This window comes from Apodemus sylvaticus, chromosome 3 (genome assembly GCF_947179515.1).
Source record: "Apodemus sylvaticus chromosome 3, mApoSyl1.1, whole genome shotgun sequence".
Taxonomy (NCBI): domain Eukaryota; kingdom Metazoa; phylum Chordata; class Mammalia; order Rodentia; family Muridae; genus Apodemus; species Apodemus sylvaticus.
Window position 1 is genome coordinate 56,187,898 of NC_067474.1, and position 24,458 is coordinate 56,212,355.

Consider the following 24,458-nt stretch of genomic DNA (forward strand, 5'->3'; position numbering starts at 1 on the left):
CAGGTCTCCCTGTAATCTCCTAGCCCTGTGGCTCTCTGCCTAGCTCCCACTGGGCAGAGAGGATGCCTGTCAGAAGACCTCCGTGATCTTCAGGAAACCACTGGGGAGTGTGTTAGCTCAGCGAGCCTGGGCCTGTGTTCTAAGAATCAACTAAAGGCTGGTCTTCCTTCCTTTAGGCACAGAATTACCCTGGAGAAGGGATGACACACACACCCATACTTTCTCCCACCTGGGGTTTCTGTATCCTGCTAGCAGTGAACACATTGTGCTAAACAGCAGGGTCCTATGAGAGGAAGCAACTCCCATTACCACTTCCTCTTGACTTGATGGGGATTGTTGACAGATCCAGACAGAACCAGAGGTGTCCACCCCCAACCCCCAACCGCTCCACGCCTTGCCACCCCTGCCTCATTCCACATCACAAGGAAGCCTGGTGCTTCCTGCCCTTGCTTCAGCTTTCTGAGGTAGACTAGCAAGATACAGCAGACATGCTGCCTTCTAAGGAACACTGGATGGCCAACAGGAATCCATTGCACGTAACCAAGACTGTCCCTTTCCTTTTCCCTCCTCCTTCCCAATTTTGAACCCCTGAGGTCACATCCACATCCTTGCAGATCCAGTGCCGAGAGGAGCAAGCCCTGTCTCTGTCTCTAGTGCCAGCTCTTCTCCAGTTCCATGGATTCAGAGCTTCCTCTGAGATCTCACTTGCCACTCCCAGTTTCCTTCTTTCTTCTTTCTTTCTTTCTTTCCTTCCTTCCTTCCTTTCTTTTTCTTTCTTTCTTTCTTTTCTTTTCTTTTCTTTCTTTCTTTCTTTCTTTCTTTCTTTCTTTCTTTCTTTCTCTTTCTCTCTCTCCCTCCCTCCCTCCCTCCCTCTCTCTCTCTCTCTCTCTCTCTCTCTCTCTCTCTCTCTTTCTTTTTTTTGGATTTGTTTTTTTGAGACAGGGTTTCTCTGTGTAGCCCTGGCTGTCCTGGAACTTACTCTGTAGACCAGGTTGGCCTCGAACTCAGAGATCCACCTGCCTCTGCCTCCCAATTGCTCCGATTAAAGGCATGCGCCATCACTGTCTAGCTTTGCAAGTCTTACCCTGTTCCTTGGCTATTCTTTTCAAGATCATGAAGGCTCTCGATGTTGTTCAATGGTGTTTGATGGTCAGCACCAAGCCGTTTCACCTTCAATCAGTCAATAATTTTTTCTCTTGACCTGTTTCCCTCCCCAGCCGTCCAGGCATTGTCCACTCTCCTGACTTCCCTCTACCACTCGGGCTGATGTTTCCTATGCCCTGTGCTCACTGGTTCTTCAGGATTTTTGTCTTTTCCCTGCATTTTCTTTCTTTTCTTCCCTTTCCCCCTTCCTTCTTTTCTTCCCTTCTAATTCCCAAAATATGTTAGAATTTCTGACGTGCATGAAGTGTTAACTTGGGTGGAGCCAGCAGAATATGTTGTAAAGCCCAACCAAGTCTGTTTTTGAGAAGGTCCATTTTGTGTGAGGCTTGGCCAGGGATCACAAAGTCCACTTGAGAAAACAACTTATGGCAACCTCCCCTTAGCAACAGCCAATCTACAACAGTAGGGTCCAGATACAGAGATAACCTAAGATATCCTGCAGAAAATAGATAACCTAGCCATCTTCTTTGCCAGGTGGTTGAGCCCTTGCGTTTGGTTCCTACAGACTATGCCAGAAATACAGTTTTTAAAATATTAACTTGGGGATCTGTATGGAAATTCCCCAAGCTTTCTGGAACCACAATAAATACTCTGTGCCCCAAGACTTGAGGCTCTCACTTCTGATTCGCTGTGACAGTGAGAGTCTTTGCTTGAGAACTCACAATAAAGACCCTTGTGTGTTTGCATCGGAATTGGCTTCTCGGTGAACTTTGGGTTCCCTGCGACTGGGGTATGACAATGTAACTTGTGAAAGGGGGAGATAACACAGAGGCGGAGTGACCATTCTTAAAGGAAAGGTAGGAAGCTCATTTCTTCATGAGCAGTCAAGCTTGATCTCTATCTTCAGTGTACTTTAAACAAGGAGCCTTCCTTCTCCTCACAAATCCCTTTACCCATAGGATATGTATATATGATATAAATGCTGACCCATCAAAATGCAAGGCAGATTTAAGCACCTATACCCCAGGGAGAACTTTTCCTACTTTATCACAGCAATGAAAACAAAAAGAAAATACAGGTAGCTCTTTGCTTTATAGGTATAGAGTATATTTGGAGAATATCATGGCGGACTTGCTTGGGAGTAGAGATGATGGTTGAAAGCCTTTGTTGGGGAGGAGGCAGAGCTTTGGGAGCCTATGAAGTCTTTTTGCTTGACATGTTTATCCTCTGTGTGAACCAGGACCTTCTGAGAGGAGATCTGACGTTGATTTCCTAGCTGCTTGACACTAATTGCAGACAGTTTTGAAGTAGTTGTGGGAGTAGCCATGGGGCCCAGGGTTGGTTGGGCGGAAAGGGTGTTGCTGGAGCTGTTCAGGCACTGTAGGAGTCAAGGAAAGTCAAATGTTCCTCTTAACACGAAGGGACTTGGCTTTTAGATCATTTATTGGCTTCTCCACGCTGGGTCTCTCTGCTCGGTCTTTGGCAGAACTGTGGCTCTTCTTGGTCTCTCCAGTCTCGGGTTTGGCCCCTGTCTCTGACTTAAGGACAATGGGTTCTTCTGGTCTGTCACATTTCACTTCAGGGTTAACCCAGTGAGAAAAGAACGTCATCTTGTTTTCCAGTTCAGCTTCTGGGGGCCCTGCTGGAAAGGTGGAAGTTTAATGAGTATAGTGTCCCCGTCACACCCTCCAATGCCCAGTCCTACCAAGTTTCACCCTCCACAGCATGGCCTGGAAGGAATCCCACCTTGAAAATTTTCTGTTTAAAAAATAAAGCCCCACCACCCCACCTCCTTGAATACTGGCCTAGCAGTTGATGGCCTAATAAAGAAAAGAAAGCCCCGGCCCAGGACTCTCATCCCACCAGGATGACCATGTCCCCACTGATCACAGCATTCTAAGGTTCTCCCTCAGTGCTTCTGATATCTCCCAGTCCAGTCTAGACCCAATAGAGAGGCCCAGATTCTCGTGTGTACCTTGTGTGTGTATTAATAAGTAAGGTCTGGCCTTGTAAGGGCTGGACACTCCAGACTGGGAATTCTCAGGAACCTTTGGGTAAGATCATTTGTTTAATCTGATGGTTGTGTAAATAATTTGATTTGGTTATTCGGCCCCAAGAAATCCTGAAGGATGCTCTGGGAACCTGTGAAGAAACTGGTGAGTGTTGTCGAGAAACTGAAGGCTGCACATGGGGAAGCCTTGCCACCAGTCCCTATTCCTGGAGGCAAGTCATCTGCACAAAAGAAAATTCTATCTGAGAAAGAACCTAAAGAGCAGACAGGAGGGTCAGGCAGCCCTGGGGTTCTGCATAGAAATCTTCTGCTGGTGCATGAATTTCAGCAGAGTGTGTATCTGTGCTCTGTGATTCTTGGCTGGTTTGCATTCCACTACGTCCTCTGTCTTCCCTGCTTAGGTCAGGACTGGTCTCCAACCTACTCTAAGGAGTCTGGTGTTCTTGAGTTGGATTATTCACGCCACCCCCCACCCCCAGGTACACACAAGAATCTGGGCCTCTCTATTGGGTCTAGACTGGACTGGGAGATATCAGAAGCACTAAGGGAGAACCTTAGAATGCTGTGCTCAGTGAGGCCATGGGCATCCTGGTGGGATAAGAGTCCTGGGCCGGGGCTTTCTTTTGCTTGCTTAGATTACCAAACATCTACTGCATGGAGAAAATCTTTTTGGCCAAAAAGCTTTCCTGTCAGAATGAGATTTCTCCAAATGTATTTCTAGGAGTTTCTTTTTCAGGTCAAAATTTAGTTTAGGAAAGAAAAGTGCTTCGAGTGATTGTGGAATGTCAGGAACACATCCTCAGAGGTACTTCAGCCTGGAGTCTCTACATAAGGTGCACTGGCACTTGGAACACACGGCCAGACCTTAATATGCCATTATTAAGACTGAATCAGAGACTTCAATAGACTCAGGCCCCATCTCTATATTGTGTATTGGCTAGAATGTCCAGTGTAATAGCCCAGAGAGAGCCACAAAACAGCAGGCAGCCATGGTAGGAAAGATTATCTTGTTTCTAGTTTCTCAATGGCTCCCTGAGACAAGGCTTAGACAGCTTAGGGTCATTGCTACCAACATCTGGCAACTCTGCTGCTGCTGGCCAAGGCCTGTCAGCACCCAGCAAGTCCGTTCCAAGCATGAGGGCTGGGTACTGTCTATGTGTCTCAGAGAGTCATTTTTCAGGCAAGACCAGAACCAAGTTGCTGTCAAGAGTTCCTGGAACACTGTAGACAGTGATTTTCTGTTTCAGAAATCACAGGTGGGGGTAGGGACAGTGCCCCAGCAGATCTCCCTATATGTAATCTGTCATCCTCTCAATATTTCGGTCTAATCAATCAACTACAGACTTGCCGCAATAGATCAGTATAGGTCATTATCCTTTCAAGGACTACCAGGACTCAGGCTGAGAGAAAAAAAAAATCACCAAAGATCAGGGTTGTGCTGCTTCAGGGCAGGGGCCACTGCTCAGCAGGGGACAGGAGCAGCTGGATCTCTAGGGAACAGTTCCAGCAATACTAAAGCAACCTGCCATTTCAACTGCTCTTGGAGGTAGAGCCCAGCACACTGCAGAGCAAGGCTGCTACCCATGTGAGGTCTGAAATGGCTTCTAACGAGGAAGATCCCTGGATCTGGCGAGGCAGGCTGGAACACATCTCAGTGTTACAGTGTGGTTCTCTGCATCTACAGAGCTCTCCAGGTGAGTGGCGAATCCCAAGGAGGCTGCCATTACTATAGTCACAGGCACCAAGACCTCACACTTGACCTTAACTGGGACATTAATCTGTGTTTGTCCATGGAAACACCCAAGTTTGAGAATATGGGGAAGAAGCTAGTACTAAGTGGAGTGTAGGAAGTTCTAGGCAATGCAGAGTAAAGGAGTAATTGACTAAGAAAGTCCCATACTCTCCCCCGCCCCCTTGTGGAAAGATCTCTAAAGGCAGACTCAAAATCCAGTGTGCAAAAGGTAAACTACAGAAAGAAAACTAGAGATGGCACATGGGTGTTTCAATGTCTAGAGATGACATATCGGTGTTTCAATGTCTCGTGCACGTGTACACACACACACACACACACACACACCTTTAAGGCATTATATAAAGGCCACTAAAATGAAAGCTAAACATTGGAGAGAGCAGAACCTAAGCCACGGGATGAGTCTGTGGCCTACTCTGGAGCAGCCGTCTGTGAATGCTAGAGTCATGGGGATGACAGCCCATCCTTTCAATGCTTGTCGGTTGTTGAGTTTCTGGGCTTTGAAAATATGGTAAATGGTGAAGCGCTGTGCTACAAGATGCCCCGGGAGCTACTCTTCCACAGATCAAGGGAAAGTACACATGCATTTATAGCCTTCTGTACTCAAGGGCACCTTGGGGCCTTTTAGACATAGGAGCAGCAGGTACTGAAAATCTGAGGGCATAGGGTATTGGTTTAAGTTCAGGAAGCTCTGGGTGCTAGGAATAGGAAGGAGTCTATCACTCAAGTGCTGCTGACCTTGGTTCTTCAAGACAAGTTTCTTGGTTTTCTTCCTCTTCTTTTGTTGGTTTGCAGGCACCCCAGGCCCATCCATACTTGAAGATGACAGACCGCTTGCATCCTGGAACGCATTTGACCCCTGAGGTTCCTGCTGGGGCTGAGGCTCAGAGTGGTAACACTGGAGGACAGCGTCACCTCCAGTGGATGGAGTGGCCGACTGAGTTGATTTCTGATCAGTTGATTGTGACTGCGTGAACCTGGATGTTGATGAAATGTCTCTGGAGTACTGGGAACTGAGCTCTGAACTCTGGTCAACCATCACTTTGGACGGAGACAATGCCTCCAGGCAAGAAAAGGTACGCGAGGTCCTCAGTGGACTGGAAGCGATCTTTTTGTCCTCAACCCCCAGCAACTGCTGGATTTCCAGAGCCATGGCATTGCAGATCGGGCAAGAGGGATCTGGGCACAGGAGCCGCCGCACACTTCCTTCTTGAGGGAGCCAGCCCTGGCTGGGAAGGGAAACGGCAACCATTAATGACAGCGTGAAGACCGCTTTCCTTCCCTCACCCTGCAAGTCCTGGGCCTCTACCTTCTGAAGTCTGCTACTCTGCTTTTCTTGAGTGGGTTGAGTGGATTTAACTGAGAGTCTGGGGAGCAGTCTTGGACAAGCTATTGGAGGAGGGTACAACCCTTGTAGAGAACTGGGAACTTGGGTCAGTTTTCTGCCAACCTTACTGAGAAGCTAAACCAGATGAAAAGAAGCAGGCGGATAGCATCCGGTGATCAGCTGATGGGGAACCACCAAAGGATACCACCGCAGAAGGCCTGAATCAGTTCTATTTGGGGGCTAAGAAATCTGGTGCCTTGTAAATGGTATATCCAAACTGTGAGATGTGAGCCCCTCATCCTAAGAACTGTGGATGTCCCCCTGCTGCTGTCCCCAACATCTCTAATGAATCAATTCTACTCTATAAAAATCCTGGGGTGGGGATATAAGATAACTTACAGAGAGAATTCCAAGACTGGCCTATGGAAGAGAAATGGGATTGTATATAGAAGCTGAATGTAGTCAGACCCAGAGTTCTACCCTTGAAAGGATGAAGCTAGAAAGAGATACAACAGTAATGGCTTCTTTATTCCAAACCTATTCTCTTGACTGAATGCAAGCTATGCCATCACCACTTAACCCCGAACTGCAGACATACGAGGACCTAGTCTAAAATGGGGAGCCCTTCCATGTTAAGATGTATGAGCCCTTTCTGCTCTGACTGACATACTCCATGGTGTCTCTAGTCAGCACCCCCGCCCTCCTCCCTTGCCCAGTCCAGGCTAAGAGATCACCACATCCAAACTGGGAGCCGGGAGACTACAGAGAGCAAGACGTCACCTTTTCATGATAGAGAGCAGCTTCTGCAGTTTCTCAGCTTCTTCCTTAGATGTCCTCTTAGCTAAAGAAGGAGGACATAGTGTTAGGGCGAAGGGAAGGCTGAGGGGGCAACCTATAAGAAGCTGAAGGCCTTTGAAGGACAGATGACTTGGCAACCCCAAGAGCACACGCTACAAATACAACTCAACTATTTACTTGCTGTCCTATTTCTAATTCCACGTGATCTTCAATGCCCTGTCAGTGCCCGTCTTGTGGGGAAGATGGAGGTGACATGAGGTCAGATAGAAGATGGGATAGTCCCGGTCTCTTCCCCACCCACCTAAGTCTTCATTTGTTCTCCCTGCTTATTTTATAGTCTTGAAGGCTTGCAAACACCTGGCTTCTGGGGCCAGTCATCACCAGAGGGTGATCTGTGGAACCCTCTCCCACAGGGGTAGGGAGTCATCGCCAGAGGGTGATCTGTGGAACCCTCTCCCACAGCGGTAGGGAGTCATCGCCAGAGGGTGATCTGTGGAACCCTGTCCCACAGGGGTAGGGAGTCAAAGGAATCGGGATTTACCTCTTGTCGTTCTATCGCTAGGCTTCTGTTTGATTCTTCGGAAACACTTGAAAGACAAAAAGCATTACAATATGAAGCAGAGACGTCAATTATTTCATGTCTAAAGTGATACAAAACTCTGAAGTCTCCCCCCAGTCACTGTCTGTAATCCAGGTCTGTGATCCCCGCATCTCCCCTCAGCTCATGACCCCAGCTCGTGTCCTCCTCTTATTTCTGGTCCTGCTTCGAGCTCTTCCACACCCTACACCCTCCATCCCATTTCATGGACGAGTTCTGCGGAGGACTCAGGAAGAAAGGTGAAACGAATTAATCAATGAACAATGCCAATAACCAAGGGACTTCAGTTATTAAAGGACATAAATGTCCCCCACTGATCTGGGATCCAGTGAAGACATCCTTATTAAAAAGAAAACAGAAAAACCAGGAAGTAAGATAACCAAGAGACGCGGAGGGGAAACATTTCTTTCAACCACATGCTCAGGCCTGGTCGCAGTATTTCCTACCTTGGCACAGCTCTTGTTAGGTCCCAACCGTAATCCTCGGTGGCTTCTTTTCACATGCCAAATAACCAGTGCAATAATGAAGAGAGACCCGTACGTATACACTGAGTATCCCACATCCCACAGAATAAAAGAAGGGATCAACATCATTCAACGTCCCTAGTCATTCCTCTCCTAGGCTTCCGGGGTGTTAGAATGCAATGCCTCTGAATTCTAGAGTCCCGCTCGCTGCCTCACAGAAGATATACCCAGGCCACCGAGCTACATCACAAAGAGCTCTTGTTCCTCCAAGCAGGTGTGGAATTGCAAGCATCTCCCTATCTTGGATAAGCTCACGTGGTGATTCAGTGTTCAGATGAGTGTGTCTGGTTGTCTATACAGGCCCCAGAGCCTGTGATAAAAGCTGCCACGGTCATGGAGAGCATGTCCCCTTTGTGCTCCCTACTTCCTATACAAAGAGCTTCTAAAATAGCTCTGCTCCCTGTGAATTCCTATCTGACAACTCTCTGCAGACAGTCAAGCCTTCGTGCACACTACATGCTCTTTAAACAAGATGAAGGCTAAGAGGAATACCATAAACTAAATTGTCTGTACTGGGGGATAACTAAATATCATAGGACAGGGTCGAGCAAGCATTACATTGTCAAACCTTAAAAGCATAATTTTAATGTGTCAGGCAGTGACTAATAGCCAGTATTGAAAGGTTTAGGATGGTTGTGTAAAAACAGGTTAAAAGAGGGAAAAAAACCCTTTCTGGCTCTTCATTTGTTTATTTGTTTATTCATTCATGTATGTGTGAATATATGTACGTATGTATGTATTTTTGAGACAGGGTTTCTCTGTGTAGCCCTGGCTGTCCTGGAACTCACTTTGCAGACCAGGCTGGCCCCGAACTCAGAAATCTACTGCCTCTGCTCTCCAAGTGCTGGATCAAAGGCTTGTGCCACCACTCAGATACTGTCCTTTTAACTATTTCTGAGAGTTAGAGGACTTACTTATCCTAGGCTGTGTAGCCTATCTTGATGTGGGTGGGAAGATACTATAAACAACGCCTTCCACAGAAGCACCTGAATGAGGCTAACCTGAAAGTCCCAGCCAAGGCTCCGTCCTTTACAATTGCCTCTGCACATCTTGTGGCACCTGGCCTGTTCCTGAGATAGGCTATTGACAAGACTTTTGATCAAGAGCTACACACCTGGGAGTCTTTGCTTGAAACTACCAGGACTGCTGATAGTTCCCTGAAAACGTGTTTTATGAACATCTGGATGCCTTTAGGCATAGCGAGATTTCCTCCATCCAACCCCAATGCCTTCCCTGATTCACACATTAATCTCAACTTCTTGGCCCCTGGTAACAGGACAGTATGTCTGCAACAACTTCCTTGAGAAATTCTTGTTCGGATTAAGAGTGGTTTGGGGGGCTAGAGAGATGGCTCAGCGGTTAAGAGTGCTGACTGCTCTTCCAAAGGGCCTGAGTTCAATTCCCAGCAACCATATGGTGGGTCACAACCATCTTTAATGGGATATGATGCCATCTTCTGGTCTGTCTGAAGACAGCAACCGTGTACACACATTAAATAAATAAATAAATAAATAAATAAATAAATAAATAAATAAATAAATAAATAAATATTAAAAGAGAGAGAGTGTGTTTTAATCCAGAGTCTCTGTAAATGCCATCTGGTCCTTCCTTCAGCATCCAGCCATCTGTCAAACAGACATGTGAGTGTTTACTGTGTGCTCATACTGAGTTAGACAGTACCAATGGGGAGGAAGTAGGTAAGGACTGCTTTGCCTACTTGCCCACAAGACGCTTGAAAAATCTGATTGCAAAGGCAAGACTAACTCATCTGAAGCAAGAGCATCCCTTCCTGGGACTGGGAAAGTGTGAAATGGTGTTTTAACAGGGATGCATCTGTCCTGGAAGTGCACAGTGGTGATGGCCAAACTGAGTGTCCTTTGTGCTTCTGAGCTTTGCACTTAGAAATGAGTAAGGGGAGAGTTGAGTTCCAGGATAGCCAGGGCTACACAGAGAAACCCTGTCTCGAAAAGACAAAAAGTAAAATAAAATAAAATAAAATAATATATAAGCAGATTTGGAAAAAATAAACCTTCCTAAGAAAGAAAGAAAGAAAGAAAGAAAGAAAGAAAGAAAGAAAGAAAGAAAGAAAGAAAGAAAGAAAGAAAGAAAGAAAGAAAGAAAGAAAGAAAGAAAGAAAGAAAGGAAGGAAGGAAGGAAGGAAGGAAGGAAGGAAGGAAGGAAGGAAGGAAGGAAGGAAGGAAGGAAGGAAAAGAAAGAAAGAAAGAAAGAAAGAAAGAAAGAAAGAAAGGAAGGAAGGAAGGAAGGAAGGAAGGAAGGAAGGAAGGAAGGAAGGAAGGAAGGATTAGGGTGGCTACGGAACTCAGTGGGAGAGCCTTTGCCAGTAGGTGAAGGCTTTGACTTGATCCCCAGTGTCAAGATAATATAATAAGTTCATGAATACCAAGAAAAGTCATTAAAAAGGTGAGTTTATTTTATGCTAAGTATATCATAGCAAAAAATTTAAATTGTGGTTATGAGGACTTTTTGTTTTTACTACTTACAAGGAAGAATATTCTGGAAATTATTTGATAGATGAATCAATGCATGTCTTTCTTAAATATCACTTACCAATTTTTAAATTAAAGATGATTTAGGAAAAGCCACACTTGAACATGACACGGACTCCATTTCCACATCTTTTATGAATTTGCAAATGTCAACATGCAGGATGAGAGTATTCATTCCAAGAAAGAGTTCCAAATGACAGCTTAGCAAGCGTCAAGTGAAAAGCTGGGTTAGGTTTGACTCTGGAGTATCCTCACAGGTTCACGTTTTGGCTCTGGAGACCTCGGGAGGAATTCACCAGCGCGGGCCTTTGCGGGTTACAGATCTGGGTGGGGCTCTTTCTCTACCTCCTGATTCACCATTGCGGCGGCACCCGCCGCCTGGTATTCCCCCCGCCACAGACTCACCCACTCTGCCATGCTCCCCAACTATGAAAACTAAAACTGTAAGTAAGCCAGGATAAATCCCACCCTCCTATTCGGATCAGATATTTTGGTCCCAGTGAGACAAAAGCAACTCAGATAATCAGCGCTTGTCAGCGCTTTAGCAGCAGGTCCACGTGCCGACAAAGTAGCAGATTTCTTTTACTGTTGGTGAACCTCAATCTAAAACTCTAAGAGTTCCAAAATTTGATTTTTTTAAAAAAAATCTAGCATGATACCACACACAGAAAAATACATACCTAATCTCACGAAACAGGTATGTATATCTGAATCTACATCTATAAGGTACCAAAGAAACCTAAGTACACTTTAGGGTAGATTAATGCATATGCAAATACTTTTAGAAGCCCACAATCATCGGATCGCAAACTTTCAGGTAATTAATCTGTATAACTTTTTATTTGAGACAGAGTTTTAGTATGTCACCAAGCCAGCCTTGAACTCATGGGCTCCCGCTTCCTGGTCCTAAATGCCAGGACTGCAGACACATCCCACATGCGAGCCCATCCATCCCACGGTATTTTATCCCTTTCAGTTGACAGGCTGTGGCTTCCAGCAGCTTCTGTTGCCCTCTGGGTTTCTCTGGCCTTATTTCCCTGGCTTCTACCTAGACAGGCATCATCGAACTCTGCAAAGCTTGCACCTGCTCCTGCTGGCACCCCATTTACTACCCAGGGACCCACAGCCGCTGCGACCTCACCACGCCAGGAGGACCTTCTGCTGAACACTCCTCTGCATTGGCTTCCCGGGAGCTGCTCCTCTGTCTCAGGGCTGAAGAGTTAGAACCGTGTGCTAGGACAAAATGTTTGCAGACCACCCTCTAGGGTAGGTATATGTGCTGGTTGTCACTTGTGGGCAGAAGATGCCTGTGTGGAGAGGACAGTTGTCCCAGAGCTCCTGAACAAAAGTGTCATTCATACCGTGGACGCAGCAAGGCCATTTTAGTCACGTGTGTGTGTGTGTGTGTGTGTGTGTGTGTGTGTGTATCATCACATCTGCCCTTCTGCCTCATGTCTGAACAGTAAACAGGGGAGATGTAGCCCATGACAGGCCTCTCTGGGCTTTGGGAGACACGGCATAGTAAAGGACCCTTGTTCATTTGTTTCTAGGAAATGTGCTTAAGGCAGACCCTGCTCCCATTGTCACGCCTCAGTGACACATTAATGCCATCAGATTTCTCCATAAAACTATTCCTGGATGTCAGTTTATAGGTGCTGGGGGTCACATACATAGCCTTGTAAAGAAAAATCTGGGCAGACACTCCTTGGATGCCAGTGTTGTCTCTCCACAAAGGCCTTTGGAAGGATTTTGCCACATCTCACATTCCTAAAACATTAGTGACACTTGAGATGTTCTAAGGCTCTGGGGACAGAGGTACATGACGACTTTTACACAATAGCATTCTGGTTAATGCATTGCACACAGTCCAGTTCCCACAGCACACTGAAATCATCAGGCTCCTTAGAAGGAAAGAACCTCCACTGGACGCTAGAGGGCAGCAAAAGCCCACTCCGGGGCTGCAGCGCACTGAAGAACCTTTACAAGGTCATCGACTCCAAAGGCTCCCAATAATCATGTCAAATCTTGGGAAGGCTGTAAAAATGGTCTTATTCGGGCCTTAGATCAGACAATAAATCACAATCTCTATGGGCAGGATCCAGAAACTTATCATTTAAGTAAATATTAAAAATAAAATCTTATGCAATCGATGTGATGGTTTGTATATGCTCAGCCCAGGGAGTGGCACTATTAGAAGATGTGGCCTTGTTGGAGTAGGAGTGTCACTGTGGGTGTGGGCTTTAAGACCCTCATCCTAGCTGCCTGGAAGCCAGTCTTCTCCTAGCAGCCTTTAGATGAAGATGTAGAACTCTCAGCTCCTCCTGCACCATGCCTGCCTGGATGCTGCCATGTTCCTGCCTTGATGATAATGGACTGCACCTGTAAGCCAGAACCAATTAAATATTGTCCTTTTAAGAAGGGTTTTTAGTCATGGTGTCTGTGCACAGCAATGAAAACCCTAAGACAATAGAGTACTAAGTTATACACACACACACACACACACACACACACACACACACGCATCAGCTGATCTCCAAAAGGAGGAAATTCAATTATGTCTTTATCTTTGTTTTGAGACAAGTCCTGGATTTTCTGGAGCTCACAATACAGACCAACCTGGCCGTAAACTCAGAGATCTGCCTGCTTCTGCCTCCCTGGGGCTGGGATTAGAGGGATGAACCACCCCCTAGTTATAGCCTTATCTCCACACTCAGTCTGTGATTTACTGTCAGGGGCATGAACTTGTTTGTGGACATGCTAGGAAACCCAAGAAACTTGGTTAAGAAGCTTCAATATGATTCCACACAGGGCCCGAGATCACAGCTAGGACATGGGACCCTCGTCAAGGTCAGAATCCTTCATAGTTAAAGACGTTATAGGAAAACAGGTGGGAAGAGGGCACAACATACCAATCCTTAAAATGAAAGAGGTGGCTAATCCCAATTTCCAACGATACTAAAGGGGTAATGCATCTGTAATATGAACATTTTAGTGTCCATAAACTGACAGTTTAGATGAAATGGACTATTATGGCTTCGATACTATGATCCCTCGAAATTTGCATATCGGAAAGCTAATTGACAAGGCAACACTATTAGGAAGGTAGGCTGCTCTCACAACGGTCGTGGAAGCTCTTCCTCGTGCTTCTGCTCCTTGGCCCTCTGAGGACACAGCATCTGCTGCCGCTGCCCGCCTGATTCCTACCGTGACAGAACACAGCATGAAGGGTCTCATTAGAATCTCGGGTTTTCAGCTTGGACCGCCCAGCTTACAGCTGAGAGAATACATTTCTATTCTTTATAATTTCCCCTGTTTGCCATTCTGTTATAGCAGCAGAAAAATGAGTTATGAGATGAACTGTTTACTTTTCAAATAGAGGATTTGACAGAAACAACCCCGCGTAGCTTTCCACCTTCCTAAAGAAATCACATCTTTTTACTTAAAATCTCACTGCAAAATATTGCTGCTGCAAAGAAAGTTTCAGGCACATATTTGCCCACAGTTGGATCCTATAAAATATTTAAGGAAGAAATAATATCAGTTCTGCACAAATAATTTCAAAGACACACACACATCTAAATCTAGATTCCATATATGAGAGGAAGCACTGCATTTGTCTTTCTGAGTCTGGCTTATTTCTTTTAACACGATGTCTACTTCCATTTCATTGGAGTTTTATTTTATTTGTGGATGAAAATGTAGCATATTTTCTTTAACCATTTGTCTGTTGATGGACATCTAAATCAATTCCATTTTCAGCCACCGATAGGGAAACATCTCTGCCATAGGTTTTAGAGTCCTTTGGGTGCATTCCTGGGGTGGTATAGCGGGGTCATATGGTGGACTTAATATTAGCCTTTCAACAATGCTTTTCTGTGTTGCCCCCAGAGATTCTGACCAGTTCAGCCAGACAGAAAAGAAACAGAAGGGAAGCGTCTGAAGGGAAGAAACAAAATTGCCCGAGTTTATAAATAATGTGTAGTGTGTGTAGACAATGCACAGACTCTGTTTGTTTTCTTTTGTTTGTTTGTTTGTTTGTTTAAGTTACCAGAACCAGTAGATTGTGAGCTGAAGGAAACTGAAAGATACAAGATCCCTGTACAAAAATCACCTGGATATTCATCTACTTGAAATAATCAGAAATTGATTTTTTTTAATGGTTGCTCTACATAGCCCTGGCTGTCTTAAAACTCACTCTATAGACCAGGCTGGCCGGCCTCAAACTCAGAGATCCACATCCCATTGCCTCCTGAGTGCTGGGATTAAAAGCTTGTGCCATTCACCCTTCTTGTCAGAAATCGGGAAAAGAACTGTAAGTGTCACTTACATTTGTCCAAAATTAAGATAGAGTTAAAGCTAACAAAAAAATGTAAACAACTCACCCTGAAAGCTACAAAATCCTGTTGGAAGAGCTTAAAAAATAAACACACATCGTTCATAGGTCACGAGACGTAACACTGTTCCTCACATTATCCAGAGACTCAGGGAAGTCCACAAGGATTCCCTGCAGGCCCTTTTGCATGACTGATATCTGACTCTAAAATTCAGGGCAGTACCAAGACCCTAGAACACTAAAATCTACATTTAATGGATTTTTTAAAGATTTATTTATTATATGTAAGTACACTGTAGCTGTCTTCAGATACACCAGATCTCATTACGTCAGCTCTGGCATCAGATCTCATTACGGATGGTTGTAAGCCACTGTGTGGTTGCTGGGAATTGAACTCAGGATCTTCGAAAGAACAGTCAGTGCTCTTAGCCACTGAGCCATCACTCCAGCCCCTAAAATATACTTTTAAAAAGACTAAAGCTTGAGTCTGGTTTAAAACCGAAGTGTAGATCAAAACTCTGTGGTACTGGCATGAAGACTGCCCACAGGTCTGTGGAACTGAGGCAGAATGGCCCAACTCTCCCTAGATCACTAGATACCGTTAAGTTCTGTTGAACACTGTTGTGATTGTTTGTTTTAAACAGAGATTTCATAGGCACTGTAAGCACCCTAGAATATCCTCTCTGAGTCAGTGAAGCCACGAGAAGGCCACTCTGGCTTTGAAGTGACAGCAGATAGAATTTTCCCCTTACCTGGAGTAGGGAACCGGCAGTGAGCAGCCGTTCTCTGGAGAGCAGCCAGATGGCTGCCCAGCTGTTCCGGGCACTTTATCTGGCTGCAAAGACCACTGCGGCCGAAGCTGCGAGCCCTGGCAAGAAGGCCCTGCTTCAGTCCCAACTGCTGTAGGGTACTCGCGCTGGCCCTTGAATGCGGCGCTCTGAACAAGACAAGGCTTAAATCTTTGATGCCTCTGCAACTAGGCCCTCAAAACGGGAGGAAAAGGACTTCCTCAGTAACTCAGCAAGGAGCCAGTGATGCGTTTGTATTGTGCAGCAGTTTTCTTTGAGATTCAACTTCTTAAGGCAGACAGTGTTCTGGGGAGGTAGAATAGCAGCATTTCTGAAGGGGAGGTGAAATGCCGCAGAGAAGCCACTTCAGACAGGAAATGAGCGACTCAAAGCAGCTTCAGCTCTTGAAACTGACCAGATTCCCTGGGGCAGTCCTCTCCAAGAGTGGAGCAGTAAAGACCTCTGAGACTCACTCTCAGACAAGGCCAGTCACCCAGAGAAGCAGCGATCCGATCCGCTGAGCTGCCTGGAAAGTCGCTCTGCAGCCGCCTGAGTCCCTGGCATCTGTGCAGTGTGCTCCAGGCTTCTAGCTTTTGTGAGCTGTCACCCATGCTGAGGTGGGCTTTGGTGGCAGGTACAGGGCTGAGTCATCTAACCTCTCACCTAGATTCCTATAAGTAAGCCAAGCCCAGTAAAACTCACTGATTCCCCAAGGTGGACTCCAGTGGAATCCATACTTTTGTCTGTAATAGTCTTCCTATCTGGGAGGAGTAGGAATACTGTGTGTGTGTGTGTGTGTGTGTGTGTGTGTGTGTGTGTGTGTGTGTGTGTGTGCGTGTCTATGTGTGTGTGTCTGTGTGTCTGTGCCTATGTGTCTGTGTGTGTGTGTTTGTGTGTCTCTGTGTGTGTGTCTATGTGTGTGTGTCTATGTGTGTGTCTGTGTGTCTGTGCCTATGTGTCTGTGTCTGCGTGTGTGTCTGTGTGTGTCTCTCTGTGTGTGTATGTATATGTGTGTGTTTCATCCTCCCAGAAAAGCCTGTCACACACAGTGTGGTGGAGGCCTTAAAATCCATTCCTATACAGTGTTGAGGTCTGAGAGTCGCTCCACGAACCACATAAACACCAATCTCAGTCAGACAGGGATGATTTCTTGAATGCACACCTGATACTGATCAATCAGGACTGGAGCTCAGAATTTGGGACTGAGCCCCAGTGACAAATATCTTTTTCAGTCAGCCTATAAAGGAAACACACACACACACACGCACACGCACACGCACACGCACACGCACATGCACACGCACATGCACACGCACATACACACACAACCAACAATGAGCTCATAGGCAGGCACAGGAAGTGCTGCCCAGTGGTTGCATCTGACTCGAGCCACTTTAGACATAATAGTTCATATTAACCTTTAATCTGATGCATCCTACATAAATAAAGCTTGTGGAATTCTTAAGATTAATACACCTCAGGGGCTGGAGAGATGGCTCAATGGTTATGAGCACTGACTGTTCTTCGAGAGGTCCTGAGTTCAATTCCCAGCAACCACATGGTGGCTCATAACCATCTGTAATGGGATCTGATGCCCTCTTCTGGAGTGTCTGAAGACGAGAGTGTATTCATGTAAAATAAATAAGTCTTTTAAAAAAAGAGTAACATGCCTCAGGACATATAGAACATAGCAGGGTTTGTGACCCTGCTCTGCTGTGTCAGTGACTGGCAGGCATGTCACAGCAGCAATATGAAATAACTGACAGGCATGGAGCAAAATGGCTACAGCTATGCTGGGGCAGGGGGCTGCTGGTGTCAGATCACAGCATGCAGGGCCTGGGTGGTCCCCACGCAGGGCCTCTGGTGGGTAGACCTGGAATCTACCGATTAGTGCAAATACAGTCCTTTGTTTACAGGTCACGCCCATACCGAGCGTCCTCGCCTGGCTCCGCTCACTCACTCACTCAACTTGTAGACACTAACTTGAGCTACCCGGGGTATTGCAACCTTACGTCCGAACAAAGGATTCTTCACATAGTCTTTCTGCTTGTTTTAATATTCATCATGGGTAGAGCTGGTCACATGGAGATGGCGACAGCAGTCACAGTGTGTAGAGTGTGGAGACTGAAAAAAAATAGCAAAATAACATATGTAAGAAGCCAGAAAAGGACCAGAAGCTCTTCCCCAGGTGGGCTTCACACAGCACATGGAGTGTACTCAAGAAGTGCTCACAGTGTACCTATGGGAGAGGCAGGTCGTGTGCAGATGACCCGGAGGGAGTCATGCAATTCATAACCCAGCACTTTCAGGAAGCACCTCATCCCTCTGCTCACTGGACGGCTCCTGTTCTCACGTGTTCTTCCGCTTTCTTAGTAAACCACCTCTATTTCTATTTCAAACCATGTTCCCTAGGAGACAAGAATCTGTGTACAGCCTCAAATCCGTGCCTGCAATAGCAGGGGCACAAAGGTGCCTGTGGAGTTCCTGAGAGTGACTTGAGGCACAGATTATGAATAATAGCAAAAGCATTGGAGAAAGCCGTGGATAGCCCAAGAGGGTCTGTCACTGGATGAGTTCCAGGGCTCAGGGTCAAAGGTCATATCCTTAGGGTCAAAAGGTCTAGACACCTAAGTTCTAAGAAGCACAGCACCAGCCATTCTAAGTGATAAAACTCAAGATTTATGATGCTAACTGTAGCTGAGAGCCACAGCAGTGCTGGCCGCTGTTGCACCTCTCTGAGCTAAGAGGATTAAGTATGCCAAGTGCCACGCCATAGACATCAAAGCCCACAGACAGGTCTGTGCACCTACACCTGTAAGTCTTTGGCCTCCAGAGCCTGGATCTGCGATCCCCTAGTTTTCAGGGACTGGTATTGTAAGTCCAAGTGACTATTGCCTTAGCTTGCCGTATGCCGCTTTTTAGGTATGTGCCTGGAATCCCTGATCTCTATGAGACTTTTAATGTAAAGGGGTGTTGGGTTTTGTCAAAGGCTTTTTCAGCATCTAGTGAGCTGATCAAGTGATTTTTTTTCTTTCATTTGGTTATATAGAGGCTTAAGTGATGTAACCCAGACCCAAAAGGACAGGCATGATATTGTAAGTGGATATTAGCCATAGAGTTCAGAATACCTATGATACACCACACAGACCCAAAGAAGTTAAACAAGAAGGAAGGCCCATGTGAGGATGCCTGAATCCCACTTAGAAGGAGGAAGAAGACAGTCATAGGAGGCAGATGGAGGGAGGAAACTGGGTGGGAGAGGGGAGGGAGAAAGGAATGAGGGTCAGGAACAGATGTGCAGAGAGACAGGAGAGCGACCCAGAGGCCCAGGAGAATGAATAGAAATCTGCAGCTGCCGGGTGGGGGTGGGGTCCGGGTAAGGGAAAGTCCCAGAGACCAGAGATAGGGCAGGCTCCCTGGAGTCAGTGCTGGTGACCTTACCCAAGATTTCTCACAGTGGGGACATGGTAGCTGAAGAGGCTACCTCCTGTAGCCAGGCAGGACCCCCAGTGGATGAATAAAACATCAGCCCACCCACAAAACTTTTGACCCAAAATTTGTTCTCTCTATAAGAAATGCAGGGACAAAGATGGAGCAGAGACTGAAGGAATGGCCAACCAATAACCAGCCCAACTTAAAACCCTTCACAAGGGGAAACACCAATCCCTGACATTATCAATCATTATCAATGCTACTCTGTTATGCTTGCAGACAGGAGCCTAGCACGGCTGCCCTCTGAGAGGCTCTACCCAGCAGCTGACTAAAATAGATGCAGAGACCCATAGCCACCCATTGGACAGAGGTCAGGAACCCTTATGGAATAGTTGGGGAAAGGCTTAAAGACCTTGAAGTGGATGGGAACCCCACAGGATGACCAATAGAATCAACTAATCTGGACCTCTGCGAGCTCTCCGAGACTGAGTCACCAACCAAAGAACATGCATGGGTTTAAAGGCGGAGCCCAGCACATATGTAACAGATGTGCAGCTCGGGCTCCATGTGGGCCCTGTGACAACTGGAGTGGGGACTCTCTCCCTAAAGCTGTAGCCTGACTGCGGTATCCGGTCCCCACCAGAGCTGCCTTGTCTGGCCTCAGTGGGAGGGGATGCACATATTCTGGCAGAGGCTTGATGCACCAGGTTGGGGGGATACCCAGGGAGGGTCCACCCTCTCAGAGGAGAAGGGGATGGGGAAGAGGGAAGGGTCACTGTGAAGAGGGACCTGGGGGAGTCAGCATTAGTGTAAGTGAATTAACTAATTAAATTTTTTTACTTTAAAAATAAAATTAAAATAAGTCTGAGTGAACCAACCCAGCCCAGAGAAGCCTTAGGCTGCCTAGGGCCTAGGCCAGACAACATGGAAGAGATAGTCCTTGCATACTTAGGATTTTTATCTGAGTAAAGCAAAGGACCTTAGCCAGGCACGTGCAAACAGAACAAAAAAAACCCGGATTCATAGGTGATGCCACACATAACAAACAAATGACTGATTATAACTCCAACAGACAGATAACTGACGGTAACTCCAAAGCCATTCAGGGGCAAAAGGTGTCCTTTCAGTGAACGGCTTTGGGAACGATTGGTATCAGTATGTAAAAGCAATTTCTTTTCATTGATTCCTCACACTACACAATAAATGATTATAGAATGAACCAGGAATACAATGACAAAAATGGATTTAATGTCATTGATCTATACAGTTGAAATTGCTGAGTTAGTAAATTTTATATAATATCTATATTATCATAATAAAAAACCTGGTAGACATTTGATGAACATATCTGTGGCCTTTCTCATGGTTACTGTATTATATAGCAGGAAAAAGTCAGTATTTACAGTTCATCCACAAATATTCTGGTTGGTTTTTGTGTCTACATAGTTTGTTCATAGATATTTCCTTTTTAAAAAAAAACATTTTTAAATATTAAAATTAAATATTTAAATAGAGAAATCTTTACAAATGGCATTTAAGAGCAAAGCATGTAGTTTCATCCTTTCATGGAATTATTCATTTAATGACTTTTGTCTTTTTATCAAGATTTTGTATTACTAATAGATTAGAAATAAATCAACATTTGTCAGTGTAGGAAGGGTTTCATTAGGTGCAATGCTCCTAATAAATGTACAGACTTTTTAAGAATTAAAGAACTGAATATAAAATCTAAAACTTTCTAGAAAAAAAAAAAACCCTTGCAATCTTGGATTATACAAACTTTGCCAAATTTTTATAGCAAAAGTGTGATCCATAGGAAAACAAATTGACAAGTTCTGTTTCATCAAAACTAAAATCCAGTCAGGGGTCGTGGTGGGCAGCTGTATTGCCAGGTTGAGGCAAGCACTTGAGTTCGAGGCCAGCTTGGGTGCATAAGGACATCTGAGCCAACCTCAGTGTCTTAGGGTTACTAGTGCTTTGATAAAGCCTCATGGCCAAAAATAATATTTTATTATTTTTATATAATATAAAACATATATTTAAATTTATAATATTAAAATTAATAATATAAATTATAGTGGATAATTTATAATATTTAAAATTATTGAATAATTTAAAAATATTTATATATGAAAATAAAATACAATTACATCATTTCCCTGCCTTTCACCCCTCCAACCCTCTGTGTGTACCCCTTACCTTGCTCTCCCTCAAATTCATGGCCCCTATTGCTTTAATCATTTTTGATAGTAACGGTGATGGGGCATGCATGGGTGGGCACGTGAGTGCGTGCATGCGTGTGTGCCTGTGTGTGCATGTGTGTGTGCATGTGTGTGTGCTCATGTACCTAAATATATAAATACAACCTGCTCAGTCTAGATAATATTACTGTATTACAAGATTTCAGGGCAGACCCCTTCGTATTAGATAACCAACTTGACGCTCTTCCCTGGGAAAGACGCTTTCTCCTCTCAGAGTTTTTTAGTTGCCTGTCGTTCTTTGTCTACAGTTGAGGCTCCATGAAATCCCCCTTCCATTTAGCATGCCTATTCATGTCACCCTTATTCAGGTCCTATTCAGGCAGCCTCCATGGTGTAGCTTCTCTGACATTTCTAGGAGATACAATCTCACCTCAAACTTCCGGATCCTGTCTCTTTCAAGCTTTCTGCTCCCTCTTCTGTGACCCCTGAGCCTTAGATGCAGGTGATGTGTTGTGCTGGACTAGTTGGGACTGGGATGCAGGCTCTATGCTGTGTTGGACTAGTTGGGACTGGGATGCAGGCTCTATGCTGTGTTGGACTAGTTGGGACTGGGATGCAAGCACTGTGCTGTGCTGGACTAGTTGGAACTGGGATGCAGGCGCTGTGCTGTGCTGGACTAGTTGGGACTGGGATGCAGGCGCTGTGCTGTGTTGGACTAGTTGGGACTGGGATGCAGGCGCTGTGCTGTGTTGAACTAGTTGGGACTGGGATGCAGGCGCTGTGCTGTGCTGGACTAGTCGAGACTGGGAGGTAGGCTCTGTGCTGTGCTGGACTAGTTGGGACTGGAATGCAGGCGATGTGCTGTGCTGGACTAGTTGGGCCTGGGATGCAGGCTCTGTGCTGTGCTGGACTAGTTGGGACTGGGATGCAGGCTCTGTGCTGTGCTGGACTAGTTGGGACTGGGATGCAGGCGCTGTGCTGTGCTGGACTAGTTGGGACTGGGATGCAGGCTCTGTGCTGTGTTGGCCTAGTTGGGACTGGGATGCAGGCTCTATGCTGTGTTGGACTAGTTGGGACAGGGATGCAGGCTCTGTGCTGTGCTGGACTAGTTGGGACTGGGATGCAGGCTCTGTGCTGTGCTGGACTAGTTGGGACTGGGATGCAGGCGCGGTGCTGTGCTGGACTAGTTGGGACTGGGATGCAGGCTTTGTGCTGTGTTGGCCTAGTTGGGACTGGGATGCAGGCTCTGTGCTGTGTTGGCCTAGTTGGGACTGGGATGCAGGCTCTATGCTGTGTTGGACTAGTTGGGACTGGGATGCAGGCCCTGTGCTGTGCTGGACTAGTTGGGACTGGGATGCAGGCTCTGTGCTGTGCTGGACTAGTTGGGACTGGGATGCAGGCGCTGTGTTGTGCTGGACTAGTTGGGACTGGGATGCAGGCTCTGTGCTGTGCTGGGCTAGTTGGGACTGGGATGCAGGCTCTGTGCTGTGTTGGCCTAGTTGGGACTGGGATGCAGGCTCTATGCTGTGTTGGCCTAGTTGGGACTGGGATGCAGGCGCTGTGCTGTGTTGGACTAGTTGGGACTGGGATGCAGGCTCTATGCTGTGCTGAACTAGTTGGGACTGGGATGCAGGCTCTATGCTGTGTTGGACTAGTTGGGACTGGGATGCAGGCACTGTGTTGTGCTGGACTAGTTGGGACTGGGATGCAGGCGCTGTGCTGTGCTGGACTAGTTGGGTCTGGGATGCAGGCGCTGTGCTCTGTTGGACCAGTTGGGACTGGGATGGAGGCGCTGTGCTGTGTTGGACTAGTTGGGACTAGGATGCAGGCGCTGTGCTGTGTTGGACTAGTTGGGACTGGGATGCAGGCGCTGTGCTGTGCTGGACTAGTCGAGACTGGGATGTAGGCTCTGTGCTGTGCTGGACTAGTTGGGACTGGGATGCAGGCGCTGTGCTGTGCTGGACTAGTTGGGCCTGGGATGCAGGCTCTGTGCTGTGCTGGACTAGTTGGGACTAGGATGCAGGCTCTGTGCTGTGTTGGACTAGTTGGGACTGGGATGCAGGCGCTGTGCTATGCTGGACTAGTTGGGACTGGGATGCAGGCTCTGTGCTGTGTTGGCCTAGTTGGGACTGGGATGCAGGCTCTGTGCTGTGTTGGCCTAGTTGGGACTGGGATGCAGGCTCTATGCTGTGTTGGACTAGTTGGGACTGGGATGCAGGCTCTGTGCTGTGCTGGACTAGTTGGGACTGGGATGCAGGCTCTGTGCTGTGTTGGACTAGTTGGGACTGGGATGCAGGCGCTGTGTTGTGCTGGACTAGTTGGGACTGGGATGCAGGCTCTGTGCTGTGTTGGGCTAGTTGGGACTGGGATGCAGGCTCTGTGCTGTGTTGGACTAGTTGGGACTGGGATGCAGGCTCTATGCTGTGTTGGACTAGTTGGGACTGGGATGCAGGCGCTGTGCTGTGTTGGACTAGTTGGGACTGGGATGCAGGCGCTGTGCTGTGTTGGACTAGTTGGGACTGGGATGCAGGCACTGTGTTGTGCTGGACTAGTTGGGACTGGGATGCAGGCGCTGTGCTGTGTTGGACCAGTTGGGACTGGGATGCAGGCGCTGTGCTGTGCTGGACTAGTTGGGACTGGGATGCAGGCGCTGTGCTGTGCTGGACTAGTTGGGACTGGGATGCAGGCGCTGTGCTGTGCTGGACTAGTTGGGACTGGGATGCAGACGCTGTGCTGTGCTGGACTAGTTGGGACTGGGATGCAGGCGCTGTGCTGTGTTGGACCAGTTGGGACTGGGATGCAGGCGCTGTGCTGTGCTGGACTAGTTGGGACTGGGATGCAGGCGCTGTGCTGTGTTGGCCTAGTTGGGACTGGGATGCAGGCTCTATGCTGTGTTGGACTAGTTGGGACTGGGATGCAGGCTCTGTGCTGTGTTGGCCTAGTTGGGACTGGGATGCAGGCGCTGTATTGTGCTGGACTAGTTGGGACTGGGATGCAGGCGCTGTGCTGGACTAGTTGGGACTGGGATGCAGGCGCTGTGTTGTGCTGGACTAGTTGGGACGGGGATGCAGGCTCTGTGCTGTGT

The 24,458-nt window shown here is 46.8% G+C and overlaps 1 protein-coding gene across 2 annotated transcripts; it reads right to left on the bottom strand.

Moving 5' to 3' along the window:
* Positions 1-2,457: 2,457 nt before the first annotated feature.
* Spata31f3 (SPATA31 subfamily F member 3) lies at positions 2,458-8,185 on the bottom strand. 2 transcript variants are annotated; one of them, XM_052175459.1, is made up of 5 exons: positions 8,035-8,185; positions 7,532-7,577; positions 6,973-7,033; positions 5,604-6,094; positions 2,458-2,743 (listed from the first exon to the last, which is right to left on the bottom strand). In XM_052175459.1, the coding sequence occupies exons 1-5, from the start codon at positions 8,179-8,181 to the stop codon at positions 2,502-2,504; spliced, it is 987 nt and encodes a 328-aa protein (XP_052031419.1). In that variant the 5' UTR covers positions 8,182-8,185; the 3' UTR covers positions 2,458-2,501. The 2 variants fall into 2 exon arrangements, with proteins under 2 accessions (XP_052031419.1, XP_052031418.1); XM_052175458.1 differs by having other exon boundaries at positions 2,458-2,746.
* Positions 8,186-24,458: the final 16,273 nt, after the last annotated feature.